The sequence below is a fragment of the Salvelinus alpinus genome, chromosome 3, assembly GCF_045679555.1.
Source record: "Salvelinus alpinus chromosome 3, SLU_Salpinus.1, whole genome shotgun sequence".
Lineage (NCBI taxonomy): Eukaryota > Metazoa > Chordata > Actinopteri > Salmoniformes > Salmonidae > Salvelinus > Salvelinus alpinus.
This window is the reverse complement of record NC_092088.1, coordinates 53780096-53797969: the sequence shown is the minus strand read 5'-3', so window position 1 is coordinate 53797969 and position 17874 is coordinate 53780096. Positions and strand designations below refer to the sequence as shown.

The window sequence follows — 17874 nt, the reverse complement described above, 5'->3', positions numbered from 1 at the left end:
AGATAATTCATAAAAATCCAAATAACTTCACAGATCTTCATTGGGAAGGGGTTAAACACTGTTTCCCATGCTTGTTCAATGAACCATAAACAATTAATGAACATGCACCTGTGGAATGGTCGTTAAGACACTAACAGCTTACAGACGGTAGGCAATTAAGGTCACAGTTATGAAAACTTAGGACACTAAAGAGGCCTTTCTACTGACTCATCTGCGTGAAAGTGCCTTAGGCTGCAAGGAGGCATGAGGACTGCAGATGTGGTCAGGACAATAAATTGCAATGTCCGTACTGTGAGACGCCTAAGACAGCGCTACAGGGAGACAGGACGGACAGCTGATCATCCGCGCAGTGGTAGACCATGTGTAACAACACCTGCACAAGATCGGTACATCCGAACATCACACCTGCGGGACAGCTACAGGATGGCAACAACAGCTGCCCGAGTTACACCAGGAATGCACAATCCCTACATCAGTGCTCAGACTGTCCACAATAGGCTGAGAGAGGATGGACTGAGGGCTTGTTGGCCTGTTGTAAGGCAGGTCCTCACCAGACATCACCGGCAACAACTTCGCCTATGGGCACAAACCAACTGTTGCTGTACCAGACAGGACTGGCAAAAAATGCTCTTCACTGAATTCGCGGTTTTGTCTCACCAGGAGTGATGGTCGGATTCGCATTTATCGTCGAAGGAATGAGCGTTATAGGATTAATTTGGAGGTGGAGGGTCCGTCATGGTCTGGGGCGGTGTGTCACACCATCATCGGACTGAGCTTGTTGTCATTGCAGGCAAACTCAACGCTGTGCGTTACTAGGAAGACATCCTCCTCCCTCATGTGGTACCCTTCCTGCAGGCTCATCCTGACATGACCCTCCAGCATGACAATGCCGCCAGCCATACTGCTCGTTCTGTGTGTGATTTCCTGCAAGACAGGAATGTCAATGTTCTGCCATGACCCAGCGAAGAGCCCGGATCTCAATCCCATTGAGCACGTCTGGGACCTGTTGGATTGGAAAGTGAGGGCTAGGGCCATTCCCCACAGAAATCTCAGGTAACTTGCAGGTGCCTTGGTGGAAGAGTGGGGTAACATCTCACAGCAAGAACTGGCAAATATGGTGCAGTCCATGAGGAGGAGATGCACTGCAGTACTTAATGCAGCTGGTGGCCACACCAGATGCTGACTGTTACTTTTGATTTTGACCCCACCTTTGTTCATGGACACATTATTCCATTTATGTTAGTCACATGTCTGTGGAACTTGTTCAGTTTATGTCTCAGTTGTTGAATCTTGTTATGATCATACACATTTTTACAGTTTGCTGAAAATAAGTGCAGTTGACAGTGAGAGGATGTTTCTTTTTTTGCTGAGTTTATATACACATATTACTGTCCACTACAGTGAATGTATTTCATGCTGAGTGGGTCATTCTCACCTGGTAGCTCATAGAAGTAGTTGAGGATGTTCTCCCACTCATCTGCTGCCTTTTCCCAGCAGCTTAGCAAAATGAGTTGCCTTGCTGTACTGGTGTAAATGGTCAATGCAGTTAAGGACCAAACCTGATGACCCCCTGAGAGAGAAAGAAATATTATGTGTTAAAATAGCAAACTTTCAAACAAAAACATACAAATACAGAAAACGTATTTTGTCGTGGCTATTCTGGGGACAGTAGATTCAAGGCTAAATAAATCACCATTACCTCCACTGTTCTTCAGTGCTCGCACACTTTTCTGCTTAGCCTCAGGTCCTAGCCCCTCCCCAGGTGTCTGGAAGTAGGCAATCAGATCCTGCAGACTCAGGCCCACTGTTTCTAGTGGCAGGTTGAAAGAGGGAACGTTCCCCCGCTGACAGACCATCAAGTCTCCTAAAAACTTGAGAGAAGATTGACAACATTCAATCAACCATTTCTGCATTTCCAAATGTATAGATTTTTTGTCCAGGCCTTGCTAAATGAGCCCAAATGTTCACAAACTACACAATGGCTCCATCATTTACACTCTTTACTCAACCAATCACACTGTTACCTCAGCTAAATCCCTCTCTGGGGGAACCCAGTTAGCCAGGTTCCCTAGATGGCTGTGTGGTGGCCTGTCTGATGAAGTGTGTGAAGAAGAGGACTGTGCTGAGGATGAGTCTGGTTGTGTGGGACTCCTCTCTATGATAAAGGGACAGGCTCAGACCGTCATCCATGTGACACTCACTGTGCATAATGACCAAGAGAAAAGGTCATGGGACAATGTGACAACAAAACACAATACAGTACACAGTACACACAAAAAGTCAACAAATTAAAGATGGGAAAATAAGCACATGTCAAAGTAATGACTCAAATACTGAGTAAGCCTACGGTGTAATGAAGTTCAGCAGAAATCAGTACTGGAAAAATACATTCTATTACCTTGTGCTGCACCCCTCCCAAGCGTACAAACTTGGCATTGATGGCTTAGTAGGTGAGCTACAGACCAGAGTCCACATGCTGGACGTAGGACATGGAGTCTTCATACTTGATCACCGTGGCAGCCATACCATCTATGTGCTTCTTTGGCCCACACTTCAGCTTCTACTAAAGACTAATGTGGAAATGTGATTCTAATCAACATCAACAATTTACCAATCAATACCACTGGGTATCAGATTTTGCCTATGTGTTCGGGGTAGACAAAGAACAGATAATTCGTCCTCTGACCTTGGAGGGTCGGCAGCAGGATATGGACCTGACGTCGGCCCTCCCCCTGTCCATCAGGTGAAGGCCTCTCTCCTCGGTCAGACTCAGGTACCTCCCTGTGGTGACATGGTGGAGACGGAATGGCTGACCCCAGCGTGTATGGCTACTGCTCAATCAGCTAGAGTTCAGTCAGCATGCAATAAGTGCATGGAGCTATGGTAATAGCAGTAAGAGGAGGGAGGAATGCTGTCTGCACATAGATCCTATGAATATTTTTGCAGTTTGCAAACAGTATTACTTCTCCTCTTACCGCTACCACCTCACTGGACCAAATACAAGTGAGCGCATCTTTAACAAACACAGATGCACATGGCTGCACATGGCTGCATCTTATGGGGCGTGTATGAGGGGTATGAGAAAGAGATGTGACAGACTTACTCAACACGCAGTATCTCCAGCCTCTAGAGAGAGCAGGCATGACTGGACAGTGCTCCACCCTCATAGTGCACTGCCCTGTTGACATGAGATAGAGAGCACAAGCTTACATGAGTGAATGATTGGCAGAATTGAAATCATCAAAATGCTTGTTGGTGTTCGATATGTGTATGGGTTTGACTGCTCCTCTCCTGCTCTGTAGACGGGCCAGTCAGACACTCCCCTGTGTGTCCAATCAGCAGCCTCAACGTGTCCCCGCCCTTCAGATACCCTACGATATCCCATAGACATTCCCAAAATTGCAGCAGTTGCATTTTGTCCTTGACCGATAGGTTGTGTTCTCTGTAATGACAGAAAGAGGCAACGTGCCTTGAGCAACTCCACTCCAGGAGAAGATGGAGGTGACACTCCAGAGGGTCTGCTGGAAGGCTGCATCCACAAGGAGGAAGAGGATGAAGAGAGAGATTATCAGGATTTAAAAAGGATTTCACATAATGGAAACTGTTTCTAAATAAACCATCCATAAAGTGGCTGTTATTATTGTGGGGTCTATATCAGACATTATTGAAGTTTATTCTAACATTATCATGTTAACTACTTCCCTCCTCTTCGAAGGTTACCTGCGTTGTCTGCCTTGCATGGCATGTCACTGTATCTCTTCATGACACACTGACCAGTATGAGCTCGTCCCCGGCATGGACCTTCTCCTCCTCTGACCTCTTCTTGGAGGTAGGGGGAATAGTCCACCAACATGCCTCACCTGGACATAGGTCATTTGTTTGGTTGATTGCCAGAACAGAGGACATACTACTCATAGGCCTACTGAAAAATGATATCTGAACATCATCAAAACGAATATCTACACATCATTACAATGATGCAAAATACTTGTTTTATCATCCTGCAGGCCAACATCAAATGCTAGCTTATCTGTCAAAGACTGGGATGTGGACAAACAAAGATACTGAAGGAGAAGAAAACGTAGGAAGATCCATTTAAACAATGAACAACCCCTTATGACAGGAATAAACTGTATAATCAATCACATGACTGCCCTCGTGAGATTGATACAGCCAAATGACACGTCTTAGTTATTCAGAGAGACACTGTGATTGGTTGAGAACACTCACCATCCTGCTGTAGGAGTGTAGGAACAGTGCAGCATGATCGTAGAGGACGATGCGATAACCACCTCCCTGTCCAGCCTGCACAACATAACATTACTAGGGATCTTATTCTAACAAAACCATGACTTAATCGATCCCTTATAGTTAGGCAACATATCATATTGGAATGAGACCCAAGCTGTTGGTCCTCCCTGTTAGCCAACATCTCCTGCAGAGCTCTGACAGACAGACACTGGACCAGCACAGAGGCACACACCGACACGTCTGGAGGAACATTCTGGGGTACACAGTGCACACATTTCAGACGAATCAGTCTCTTATCAATCCTCTGATCTGGCATCCTCTGATTCCAACTATCATGCTGTGGGATGAAGTTTTACCTTGCAACTGGAGTTGGACTCCAGACAGCAGAGTCTGCAACCAAAGCCCTCAGGAGCCAGACACAGCTTGTTCCTGCTGGGACATAAAGATGCACTGCAAGACCACCTCATCATCCTGACATTGGCAGGGGCACAGAACACATTGCAAAAATATTTTGAGCTAGTTGTTTTCACCTGAAATCAGAATGTATTTGATACAGTAAAACTAACTTAGACACAGTGTTAATTTCGTCAAGGAAAATGTTAACTAAAATATTAGTCAGTTGCAATTGTCAAGACTATAACTGACTAAATAAACCCAGAAAAAACTATACCTAAACTAAAATTATTTTTAATTTCAGTTGACTAAAACAATATGACACTAAATTATCTCTGTTACTAAAATCTGACTGCTAAGTGGACTGGACAAGAGTTTTTGGAGAGATTGAGAGTTTATCAGTGATAAGCGCAATTAATATTAGCAGCAAATCAAATCAATTACTGATGGGCAATACAGAGAGAAAGAAAATAGAGAAATAATAGAAAGGTAAAACACATAATAATGAAAGTAATAATATATACACAATGAGTAACGATAACTTGGCTATATACAAGGGATACCAGTACTGAGTCGATGTGCAAGGGTACGAGGTAATTGAGGTAGATGTAGCTTAAATTTAAATGTAAAATCTTACAACAGACAAAGGTAGATACCGTGCATTCAGAAAGTAGTCAGAACCCTTCCCTTTTTCCACATTTTGTTACATTGCAGCCTTATTCTAAAATGGATGAAATCAACAACAAAAATAGATTCAATCTACACACAATACTCCATAATGACCAAGCAAAAACAGGTTTTTAGAAATGTTTGCATTTAAAAAAAACAGAAATACCCTATTGCCAAGTTGAGGATTGTATAAGTGGACACCTGGACACTGTCCACTGTAAAGGAGAAGGTAAGACTTACAGTGCATTGGGAAAGTATTCAGACCCCTTGACTTTTCCACATTTGTTACGTTACAGCCTTATTCTAAAACTGATTAAATTAAACATGTTCCTTATCAATCTACACACAATACCCCATAATGACAAAGCTAAAACAGTTTTTTGGAAATGTTTTACATAAGTATTCAGACCCTTTGCTATGAGACTTGAAATTGAACTCAAGTGCGTCCTGTTTCCATTGATCATCCTTGAGATGTTTCTACAATTTGATTGGAGTCCACCTGTGGTAAATTCAATTGATTGGACATGACTTGGAAAGGCAAACACCTGTCTATATAAGGTCCCACAGGGCATGTCAAAGCAAAACAAAAGCCATGATTTTCGAAGGAATTGCTCATAGAGCTCCGAGACAGGATTCTGTCAAGGCACAAATCTGGGGAAGGGTACCAAAACATTTCTGCAGCACTGAAGGTCCCCAAGAACACAGTGGCCTCCATCATTCTAAAATGGAAGAAGTTTAGAACCACCAAGACTCTTCCTAGAGCTGGCAGCCTGGCCAAACTGAGCAATCGGGAAATAAGGGTCTTGGTTAGGGAGGTGACCAAGAACCCAATGGTCACTGACAGAGTACCAGAGTTCGTCTGTGGAGGAGGGAAAACCTTCCAGAAGGACAACCATCTCTGTAGCACTCCACCAAACAGGCGTTTATGGTAGACTGGACAGCCTGAAGCAACTCAGTAAAGGGCACATGACAGCCCGTTTGGAGTTTGCCAAAAGGAACCTAAAGGATTCTCAGACCAAGAGAAACAAGATTCTCTGGTCTGATGAAACCAAGATTTAACTCTTTGGCTTGAATGCCAAGCATTACGTCTGGAGGAAACCTGGCACCATCCTTACGGTGAAGCATGGTGGTGACAGCATCATGTTGTTGGAATGTTTTCAGCGGCAGGGACTGGGAGACTAGTCAGGATTGTGTCATGTTTTGTCATTGATTATCATGTCTTGTCCCTGTGCTTCCCTCTGCTGGTCTTATTAGGTTCTTTCCCTCTTTCTATCCCTCTCTCTCCTCCTCCCTCTCTCCCGCTCTCTCTCTCTATCGTTCCGTTCCTGCTCCCAGCTGTTTCTCATTCTCCTAACGACCTCATTTACTCTTTCACACCTGTCCCCTATTTTGCCCTCTGATTAGAGTCCCTATTTCACCCTCTGTTTTCCGCTTCTGTCCTTGTCGGATTCTTGTTTGATGTTTGCTGTTCTGTCCTTGTTCCGCCCTGTCGTGTTTTTGCCTTCTTCAGATGCTGCGTGTGAGCAGGTGTCTATGTCAGCTACGGCCTGTGCCTTCCTGAAGCGACCTGCAGTCTGTGGTCGCGTCTCCAGTCGTTCCTCTCTACTGACGAGAGGATTTCAGTTTCCTGTTTTGGATTTTCCTATGATAATATCCAGGAGTGTCATTGTTTGTTTAAGACTGGATTAAAGACTCTGTTTCTCTTAAGTCGCTTTTGGGTCCTCATTCATCGGCATAACAGAAGAATCCGACCAAGAATGGACCCAGCGACTACGGATTCTCGCAACACTGCCGTCGAGTTCCAGGGAGCAATGCTCGGCAGACACGAGCAGGAATTGTTTGCTGCTCGTCATGCCGTTGAGACCCTGGCCGCTCAGGTCTCCGATCTCTCAGGACAGTTTCAGAGTCTTCGTCTCGTGCCACCAGCTACTTCCTGGTCTTCCGAGTCTCCGGAACCTAGGGTTAATAACCCACCATGTTACTCTGGGCAGCCCACTGAGTGTCGCTCCTTTCTCATCCAGTGTGATATTGTGTTCTCTCTCCAGCCCAACACATACTCAAGAGAGAGAGCTCGGATCGCTTACGTCATATCACTCCTTACTGGTCGGGCTCGGGAGTGGGGCACAGCTATCTGGGAGGCAAGGGCTGAGTGTTCTAACGTTTATCAGAACTTTAAAGAGGAGATGATACGGGTTTTTGATCGTTCAGTTTTTGGGAAGGAGGCTTCCAGGGCCCTGACTTCCCTATGTCAAGGTGATCGATCCATAACGGATTACTCTATAGAGTTTCGCACTCTTGCTGCATCCAGTGACTGGAACGAGCCGGCGTTGCTCGCTCGTTTTCTGGAGGGACTCCACGCTGAGGTTAAGGATGAGATTCTCTCCCGGGAGGTTCCTTCCAGCGTGGACTCTTTGATTGCACTCGCCATCCGCATAGAACGACGGGTAGATCTTCGTCACCGAGCTCGTGGAAGAGAGCTCGCGTTAACGGTGTTTCCCCTCTCCGCATCTCAACCATCTCCTCCCACCGGCTCAGAGACTGAGCCCATGCAGCTGGGAGGTATTCGCATCTCGACTAAGGAGAGGGAACGGAGAATCACCAACCGCCTTTGCCTCTATTGCGGTTCTGCTGGACATTTTGTCATGTCATGTCCAGTAAAAGGCCAGAGCTCACCAGTAAGCGGAGGGCTACTGGTGAGCGCTACTACTCAGGTCTCTCCATCAAGATCCTGTACTACCTTGTCGGTCCATCTACGCTGGACCGGTTCGGCTGCTTCCTGCAGTGCCTTGATAGACTCAGGGGCTGAGGGTTGTTTTATGGACGAAGCATGGGCTCGGAAACATGACATTCCTCTCAGACAGTTAGGGAAGCCCACGCCCATGTTCGCCTTAGATGGTAGTCTTCTCCCCAGTATCAGATGTGAGACACTACCTTTAACCCTCACAGTATCTGGTAACCACAGTGAGACCATTTCCTTTTTGATTTTTCGTTCACCTTTTACACCTGTTGTTTTGGGTCATCCCTGGCTAGTATGTCATAATCCTTCTATTAATTGGTCTAGTAATTCTATCCTATCCTGGAACGTTTCTTGTCATGTGAAGTGTTTAATGTCTGCTATCCCTCCTGTTTCTTCTGTCCCCTCTACTCAGGAGGAACCTGGTGATTTGACAGGAGTGCCGGAGGAATATCATGATCTGCGCACGGTCTTCAGTCGGTCCAGAGCCAACTCTCTTCCTCCTCACCGGTCGTATGATTGTTGTATTGATCTCCTTCCGGGGACCACTCCTCCTCGGGGTAGACTATACTCTCTGTCGGCTCCCGAACGTAAGGCTCTCGAGGATTATCTGTCTGTTTCTCTCGACGCCGGTACCGTGGTGCCTTCTTCCTCTCCCGCCGGAGCGGGGTTTTTTTTTGTTAAGAAGAAGGACGGTACTCTGCGCCCCTGCGTGGATTATCGAGGGCTGAATGACATAACGGTTAAGAATCGTTATCCGCTTCCCCTTATGTCGTCAGCCTTCGAGATTCTGCAGGGAGCCAGGTTCTTTACTAAGTTGGACCTTCGTAACGCTTACCATCTCGTGCGCATCAGAGAGGGGGACGAGTGGAAAACGGCGTTTAACACTCCGTTAGGGCATTTTGAATACCGGGTTCTGCCGTTCGGTCTCGCTAATGCTCCAGCTGTCTTTCAGGCATTAGTTAATGATGTACTGAGAGACATGCTGAACATCTTTGTTTTCGTTTACCTTGACGATATCCTGATTTTTTCACCGTCACTCGAGATTCATGTTCAGCACGTTCGACGTGTACTCCAGCGCCTTTTAGAGAATTGTCTCTACGTGAAGGCTGAGAAGTGCGCCTTTCATGTCTCCTCTGTCACATTTCTCGGTTCTGTGATTTCCGCTGAAGGCATTCAGATGGATCCCGCTAAGGTCCAGGCTGTCAGCGATTGGCCCGTTCCTAAGTCACGTGTCGAGTTGCAGCGCTTTCTCGGTTTCGCTAATTTCTATCGGCGTTTCATTCGTAATTTCGGTCAAGTGGCTGCCCCTCTCACAGCTCTGACTTCTGTCAAGACTTGCTTTAAGTGGTCCGGTTCCGCCCAGGGAGCTTTTGATCTCCTCAAGAAGCGTTTTACATCCGCTCCTATCCTTGTTACTCCTGACGTCACTAAACAATTCATTGTCGAGGTTGACGCTTCAGAGGTGGGCGTGGGAGCCATTCTGTCCCAGCGCTTCCATTCTGACGATAAGGTTCATCCTTGCGCTTACTTTTCTCATCGCCTGTCGCCATCGGAACGCAACTATGATGTGGGTAACCGCGAACTGCTCGCCATCCGCTTAGCCATAGGCGAATGGCGACAGTGGTTGGAGGGGGCGACCGTCCCTTTTGTCGTTTGGACTGACCATAAGAACCTTGAGTACATCCGTTCTGCCAAACGACTTAATGCACGTCAAGCTCGTTGGGCGTTGTTTTTCGCTCGTTTCGAGTTCGTGATTTCCTATCGCCCGGGAAATAAGAACACCAAGCCTGATGCCTTATCCCGTCTCTTTAGTTCTTCTGTGGCTTCTACCGACCCCGAGGGGATTCTCCCTGTAGGGCGTGTTGTCGGGTTGACTGTCTGGGGAATTGAGAGACAGGTAAAGCAAGCACTCACTCACACTGCGTCGCCGCGCGCTTGTCCTAGTAACCTTCTGTTCGTTCCTGTCTCTACTCGTCTGGCTGTTCTTCAGTGGGCTCACTCTGCCAAGTTAGCTGGCCACCCCGGCGTTCGGGGTACGCTTGCTTCTATTCGCCAGCGGTTTTGGTGGCCTACTCAGGAGCGTGACACGCGCCGTTTCGTGGCTGCTTGTTCAGACTGCGCGCAGACTAAGTCAGGTAACTCTCCTCCTGCCGGTCGTCTCAGACCGCTTCCCATTCCTTCTCGACCATGGTCTCACATCGCCTTAGACTTTATTACCGGTCTGCCTATCGTCTGCGGGGAAGACTGTGATTCTTACGGTTATCGATAGGTTCTCTAAGGCGGCACATTTCATTCCCCTCGCTAAGCTTCCTTCCGCTAAGGAGACGGCACAAATCATCATTGAGAATGTGTTCAGAATTCATGGCCTCCCGTTAGACGCCGTTTCAGACAGAGGCCCGCAATTCACGTCACAGTTTTGGAGGGAGTTCTGTCGTTTGATTGGTGCTTCCGTCAGTCTCTCTTCCGGGTTTCATCCCCAGTCTAACGGTCAAGCAGAAAGGGCCAATCAGTCGATTGGTCGCATATTACGCAGCCTTTCGTTTCGAAACCCTGCGTCTTGGGCAGAACAGCTCCCCTGGGCTGAGTACGCTCACAACTCGCTTCCTTCGTCTGCTACCGGGCTATCTCCGTTTCAGAGTAGTCTTGGGTACCAGCCTCCTCTGTTCTCGTCCCAGCTCGCCGAGTCCAGCGTTCCCTCCGCTCAGGCTTTTGTCCAACGTTGTGAGCGCACCTGGAGGAGGGTCAGGTCTGCACTTTGCCGTTACAGGGCGCAGACTGTGAGAGCCGCCAATAAACGTAGGATTAAGAGTCCTAGGTATTGTCGCGGTCAGAGAGTGTGGCTTTCCACTCGTAACCTTCCCCTTACGACAGCTTCTCGCAAGTTGACTCCGCGGTTCATTGGTCCGTTTCGTGTCTCTCAGGTCGTCAATCCTGTCGCCGTGCGACTGCTTCTTCCGCGACATCTTCGTCGCGTCCACCCTGTCTTCCATGTCTCCTGTGTCAAGCCTTTTCTTCGCGCCCCCGTTCGTCTTCCCTCCCCCCCCCCCCGTCCTTGTCGAGGGCGCACCTATTTACAAGGTACGGAAGATCATGGACATGCGTTCTCGGGGACGTGGTCACCAGTACTTAGTGGATTGGGAGGGTTACGGTCCTGAGGAGAGGAGTTGGGTTCCATCTCGGGACGTGCTGGACCGTTCGTTGATTGATGATTTCCTTCGTTGCCGCCAGGGTTCCTCCTCGAGTGCGCCAGGAGGCGCTCGGTGAGTGGGGGGGTACTGTCATGTTTTGTCATTGATTATCATGTCTTGTCCCTGTGCTTCCCTCTGCTGGTCTTATTAGGTTCTTTCCCTCTTTCTATCCCTCTCTCTCCTCCTCCCTCTCTCCCTCTCCCGCTCTCTCTCTCTATCGTTCCGTTCCTGCTCCCAGCTGTTTCTCATTCTCCTAACGACCTCATTTACTCTTTCACACCTGTCCCCTATTTTGCCCTCTGATTAGAGTCCCTATTTCTCCCTCTGTTTTCCGCTTCTGTCCTTGTCGGATTCTTGTTTGATGTTTGCTGTTCTGTCCTTGTTCCGCCCTGTCGTGTTTTTGCCTTCTTCAGATGCTGCGTGTGAGCAGGTGTCTATGTCAGCTACGGCCTGTGCCTTCCTGAAGCGACCTGCAGTCTGTGGTCGCGTCTCCAGTCGTTCCTCTCTACTGACGAGAGGATTTCAGTTTCCTGTTTTGGATTTTCCTATGATAATATCCAGGAGTGTCATTGTTTGTTTAAGACTGGATTAAAGACTCTGTTTCTCTTAAGTCGCTTTTGGGTCCTCATTCATCGGCATAACAGATTGAGGGAAAGATGAACGGAGAAAGGTACAGAGAGATCCTTGATGAAAACATGCTCCAGTGCACTCAGGACCTAAGACTGGGGTGAAGGTTAACTTTTCAACAGGACAACGACCCTAAGCACACAGCCAAGACAATACAGGAGTGGCTACGGTACAAGTCTCTGAATGTCCTTGAGTGGCCCAGCCAGAGCCCGGACTTGAACCCAATCGAACATCTCTGGAGAGACCAGAAAATAGCTTTGCAGTGACACTCCCCATCCAACCCGACAGAGCTTGAGAGGATCTGCAGAGAATAATGGGAGAAACTCCCCAAATACAGGTGTGCCAAGCTTCTGGTGTCATACCCAAGAAGACTCGAGGCTGTAATCGCTGCCAAAGGTTCTTCAACAAAGTACTGAGTAAAAGGTCTGAATACTTGCTGGGTGTTTTTACAATGCATTTAAAAAATGTCAAAAATCAGTTTTTGCTTTGTCATTATGGGATATTGTGTGTAGATTGATAAGTGAAAAAAACACCAGTCTCAATGTCAACAGTGAAGAGGCGACTCTGGGATGCTGGCCTAGGCAGAATTCCTCTGTCCAGTGTCTGTGTTCTTTTGCCAATACTAATATTTTATTTTTATTGGCCAGTCTTAGATAATTATTTTTCTTTGCAACTCTGCCTAGAAGGCCAGCATCCCAGAGTTGCCTATTCACTGTTGATGTTGAGACTGGCGTTTTGCGGGTACTATTTAATGAAGCTGCCAGTTGAGGACTTGTGAGGCGTCTGTTTCTCAAACTAGACACTCTAATGTACGTGTCCTCTTGCTCAGTTGTGCACTGGGGCCTCCCACTCCTCTTTCTATTATGGTTAGAGCCAGTTTGTGCTGTTCTGTGAAGGGAGTAGTACACAGCGTTGTACGAGATCTTCAGTTTCATTTTGAGCCTGTAATTGCACCCACAAATGCTGACACTCCAGATACTCAACTAGTCTAAAGAAGGCCAGTTGTATTGCTTCTTTAATCAGAACAACAGTTTTCAGCTGTGCTAACATAATTGCAAAAGGGTTTTCTAATGATCAATTATCCTTTTAAAATGATAAACTTGGATTAGCTAACACAACGTGCCAGTGGAACACATGAGTGATAGTTGCTGATAATGGGCCTCTGTACGCCTATGGTAGATATTACATTTAAAAAATCAACCGTTCCAGCTACAATAGTCATTTACAACATTAACAATGTCTACACTGTATTTCTGATCAATTTGATGTTATTTAAACAAGGACATTTCTAAGTGACCCCAAACTTTTGAACGGTAGTGTACGTGTTGAAAGTCTTCGTCGGGTGTCTCTGTTGGGCCCAGGCCTTCGTGGGGCGGGTTCTGCTTTGTGAGAAGGGTTCGATTGGGCTTTCTTCTTCGGATGGCCTTCTCCTTCGTTCTCAGGTGTAAGTCTCTGATTGTCCACAAGAGATCACAATGTCCTTCTTCTTAGTTGTCTGTTTACTTGCACTCGTTCTGGAAGAGTGGTCTTCTGAGGACGGCTAATCAGCCATGTCAATGATCCTCAGAGTGGTGATGAGAGCAGTGTAGGCGACGATGATTTGAAGAGAATAACCGGATCGTTCTACTTAAGTTCACTTTCTTGGATACAGTACTTAGAACAGCTACTCAACCGTAGCATTGGACTGTTAGAGGTTTCTTTGTCTTCACCAACCTCGTGTGGCGTTTCAGGGTCGTGACTAATGTAGACCTAGCTGCAGCTTGTGGTCCTTTTAGTCTGATACGTTCATTTTTAACTCAATCTTTTATACCCTCTGGTAAAAATGTCAGGCTGACATGCTCTCTGGGCTCACTGGAGCGTGGCTAGTTATGACGCAAGGTATCATAATTACTATGATCTCGTTAAGTAACTAAAATCACAATCCTATTGTCACAAAAACATTCTGTTTATCCTTGATATTTTCTACACAACATAAAGGATGTAAACCTGATATACCCTGTGTAAAAGCTTTATACCAATTTTAATGACATCACAAAATAGACATACATTTCCATATTCCATCTCATCATTTCTAACATTTGGATGTTGAAATATATTGTGTGTGTCCCCCCCTCTCCCGCTGATCCACTGTCCTAATCTTTGGATCCTCACAGGAGAGTCATGACATAGATATTGTGACGAGATCCTGAGGCCCATTGTTGTGCCATTCATCCGTCACTATCACCTTATGTTTCACAATTCCCGGAAGCTGAAAATGTCCACATTGCACAAGCCACAATCAACAGCCTGATCAACTATGCGAAGGAGATGTGTCGCGATGCATGAGGCAAATGGTGGTCACACCAGATACTGACTGGTTTTCTGATCCACGCCCCAAACTTTTTTTTTTATGTATAATATCTGTCACCAACAGATGCATATCTGTATTCCCAGTCATTTGAAATCCATAGATTAGCGCCTATTTTTTTCTTCTTCAATTGACTAATTTCCTTATGTGAACTGTAACTTTGAAATTGTTACATGTTGCATTTATATTTTTGTTCAGTAAAAGTTAATGAGGCAATACAAATGTGATGTGACTAAAATGAAAGGGCATTTAGTTGACTAAAAGACCCACTGTTTTCATAATTTCGACAATAACTACACAAAAGCATTATGCAAATAGAAAAATTTTGACTAAGACTCTATTACATTTTTTTTTCAAAATGACTAAGTCTAGACTCAATTTAAAAAAGAGTGCCAAAATTAACACTGCTTAGATACTACTTCAACACTGTAGCAAAGATTCCTTTAAAAAGTGCACACCAAGGGAGTCAGGTCACAGCCATATAAGGAAAGCAGCCAGGCTGGAACACCTATCAGTGCCCAGGGCATGATGTCACTGTGGTGTCTGATCCCTGCCTCAACCTCCATTCCACCCTACTATGAGCAGCCTCTGGACTTTATGAGTCACACTGCACAGTAGAACCACTTATGGACCTAACTGAGTAAGGAATAGGGCTCAGAGCTGGCTGGGGTGAAGAATGTCATTTCCACTCAGGCCATACATTTAAAATTGTCAATATCCCATGAGATTTGAAAGGTTTTGAATTGTTACTGAGCTCAATCTTGCATTGTAGAGTCAGGTCAGGGCAGGGCAGGCGGATTGACTTGGCCCATCTCAAGTTCTTTGCGAGCAGAGATAAAGGCCACAGCAAAATTAACTGCAAACTTAGTTTCAGAGATTTCTAGTGTGGGCTGAGAGACCAAAATGACCGAAGCAGTACTTGTCACCACGGCCCTAAATAGTCCATCTAAGCACGTGACTGTCTCACACAGCATCAGCCAACACTCCACCAGTGACATGTCTTATCAAATGGCTGAGATACCAAGCCGTGAGAGGATGACTCACAACCACAGAGAATGATAGGCCTCCGTTATCTCAGTAGAGATAATATGTTTAAACACAGAAAAAAATGAAATAAACTAACATTTCTACAGAAGTAGGCTAATGTTTCTTTAGAGTTTGTAAGAAAAGTCAGCAAGTCATTTGCAAGAGTGACTCAAGAAAAGGGATAAATTGTTGTTATTCACTCAAATGAGAGGAGAGCAATAGAGAGAGTGAAATTCTGTAATTTACTGTCTTTTCTTAGCAAAATAAAAACATGTCATGGTAGCCTACAAATAGTAAGTTTTAAAGGCTCAGTGCAGTCAAAAACATGATTCCCTGTGTTTAATATATATTTCCACACTAGGAGGTTAGGAGAACTGTTTGAAGGGAGAGCTGTTTGAAAGACCGCCTGAAATGTCAGCCTGTTTTGGTGGGATGACATAAACAAGCAGTAAATTAGTTAATAAAACAATAACAAATATAGTTTCAAACCTCTCTGCTAATAACAGCTAGTTTTTTGTTTTCCCCTTCCCACTCAGACCACTCCCAGACAGTCCTAGCAAAATTCTTTCTTGAGGAATTGCTCTTTGTTAAGAAACTATTTTAGTAGATTTGTGACCATTTTAATTTAAAACAATCACAGTAAGGTACTTAATTGTTACCCAAATATGTTGGGATTTTGAGAAAAAAATGGCTGCATTGAACCTTTAAAGACAAGTAATAGCCATTCAACACAGCCTAGTAACTTTCAAATAGACAAAAAATAAACAGTTTCATAGTGTACTCTAAACTCTCTATCATGAAAACAAAGGTTTGGCTTTTGTATTTTTTTACAAGTAACTTTCAAAAGAGTGTGTGACAGTGGGAAAAAGTGAAGAAGTAAAATAGCACATATTATCATACACCTGACCATTGTGGCCGAAAGTACCAGTGATTATTTTACAGTAGGCTACTGCAAATGGTTATTTTTCTGGCTACCGTATCGATACCCAACATAGCGTATGCGGCACACAACCTTACTTTCCCGCCAATGCCACCACCTGTGTTAAATTCTCAGTAGCATTAACCTACTTACCGTACTTAGAAATTTGATTTTATCTTCGCTTTCTCCCGATTCAGCCATGTCTGAAAATGTTAAACAGTTCACTGTCTGTAGAAAGCATAGTTGAAAAATAATCAGTGAGATGGACCGACTCTCATTGGGTGGCTCCTTATCATTCTGACCCAGCGCCTGCTTGGCAGGTAAAACTAGGCTACAGTCGAACATTTGTCCACAACCACGCACATGAATCGACCAACCTGGGCAATTCTGCTACTCTTAGACTGTTAATGCTAGAAATTCTATTCAAACTTTGAAACGTGCAGACCGGTCTGGAATAGTGCACTTTATACAGCTTTTAGATAACACTGATGAATCACGCTTCACATCTGGCAGGTCAAGTGACGAATCTGGGTTTGGCGGATGCCAGGAGAACACTACCTGCCTGAATGCATAGTGCCAACTGTAAAGTTTGGTGGAGGAGGAATAATGGTCTGGGGTTATTTTTAATGGTTCGGGCTAGGCCCCTTAGTTCCAGTGAAGGGAAATCTTAATGCTACAGCAAACAATGAAAATATGTGCTTCCAACTTTGTGGCAACAGTTTGGGGAAGACCTTTTCATCACATTCCCAGTGGGTCAGAAGTTTACATACACTCAATTAGTATTTGGTAGCATTGTCTTTTAAATTGTTTAACTTGGGTCAAACTTTTCGGATAGCCTTCCACAAGCTTCCCAAAATAAGTTGGGTGAATTTTGGCCCATTCCTCTTGACAGAGCTGGTGTAACTGAGTCAGGTTTGAAGGCCTCCTTGCTCACACACGCTTTTTCAGTTCTGCCCACAATTGTCCTATAGGATTGAGGTCAGGGCTTTGTGATGGCCACTCCAATACCTTGACTTTGTTGTCCGTAAGCCATTTTGCCACAACTTTGAAAGTATACTTGGGGTCATTGTCCATTTGGAAGACCCATTTGCGACCAAGCTTTAACTTCCTGACTGATGTCTTGATGTTGCTTCAATATATCCACAAATTTTCCTGCCTCATAATGCCATCTATTTTGGGAAGTGCAACAGTCCCTCCTGCAGCAAAACACCCCCCACAACATGATGCTGCCACTCCCGTGCTTCACGGTTGGGATGGTGTTCTTCAGCTTGAAAGCCTCCCCCTTTTTCCTCCAAACATAATGATGGTCATTATGGCCAAGCAGTTCCATTTTTGTTTCATCAGACAAGAGGACATTTCTCCAAAAAGTATGATCTTTGTCCCCATGTGCAGTTGCAAACCGTAGTCTGGCTTTTTTATGGTGGCTTTGGAGCAGTGGCTTCTTCCTTGCTGAGCGGCCTTTCAGGTTATGTCGATATAGGACTCGTTTTACTGTGGATATAGACACTTTTGTACCTGTTTCCACCAGCATCTTCACAAGGTCCTTTGCTGTTGTTCTGGGATTAATTTTCACTTCTCGCACCAAAGTACGTTCATCTCTAGGAGACAGAACGCGTCTCCTTCCTGAGCGGTACGATGGCAGCGTGGTCCCATGGTGTTTATACTTGCATACTATTGTTTGTACAGATGAATGTGGTACCTTCAGGCATTTGGAAAT

At 45.4% G+C, this 17874-nt stretch overlaps 1 protein-coding gene across 2 annotated transcripts in view; it reads right to left on the bottom strand.

Annotated features, from left to right (window-relative positions):
• The window catches only part of LOC139569745 (ryanodine receptor 2-like), a 39659-nt gene extending 23253 nt beyond the window's left edge, over positions 1 to 16406 (bottom strand). For both annotated transcript variants that reach the window (XM_071391124.1, XM_071391125.1), the window contains exons 1-9: positions 16311 to 16406; positions 4608 to 4722; positions 4231 to 4305; positions 3721 to 3860; positions 3104 to 3529; positions 2687 to 2781; positions 2025 to 2570; positions 1700 to 1871; positions 1436 to 1570 (exon numbers count right to left, since the gene is read on the bottom strand). In XM_071391124.1, the coding sequence (XP_071247225.1) occupies positions 1436 to 1570; positions 1700 to 1856 (292 nt within the window). In that variant the 5' untranslated portion in view covers positions 1857 to 1871; positions 2025 to 2570; positions 2687 to 2781; ... (3 more) ...; positions 4608 to 4722; positions 16311 to 16406. The remainder of the gene's footprint in view (positions 1 to 1435; positions 1571 to 1699; positions 1872 to 2024; positions 2571 to 2686; positions 2782 to 3103; positions 3530 to 3720; positions 3861 to 4230; positions 4306 to 4607; positions 4723 to 16310) is intronic.
• Positions 16407 to 17874: the final 1468 nt, after the last annotated feature.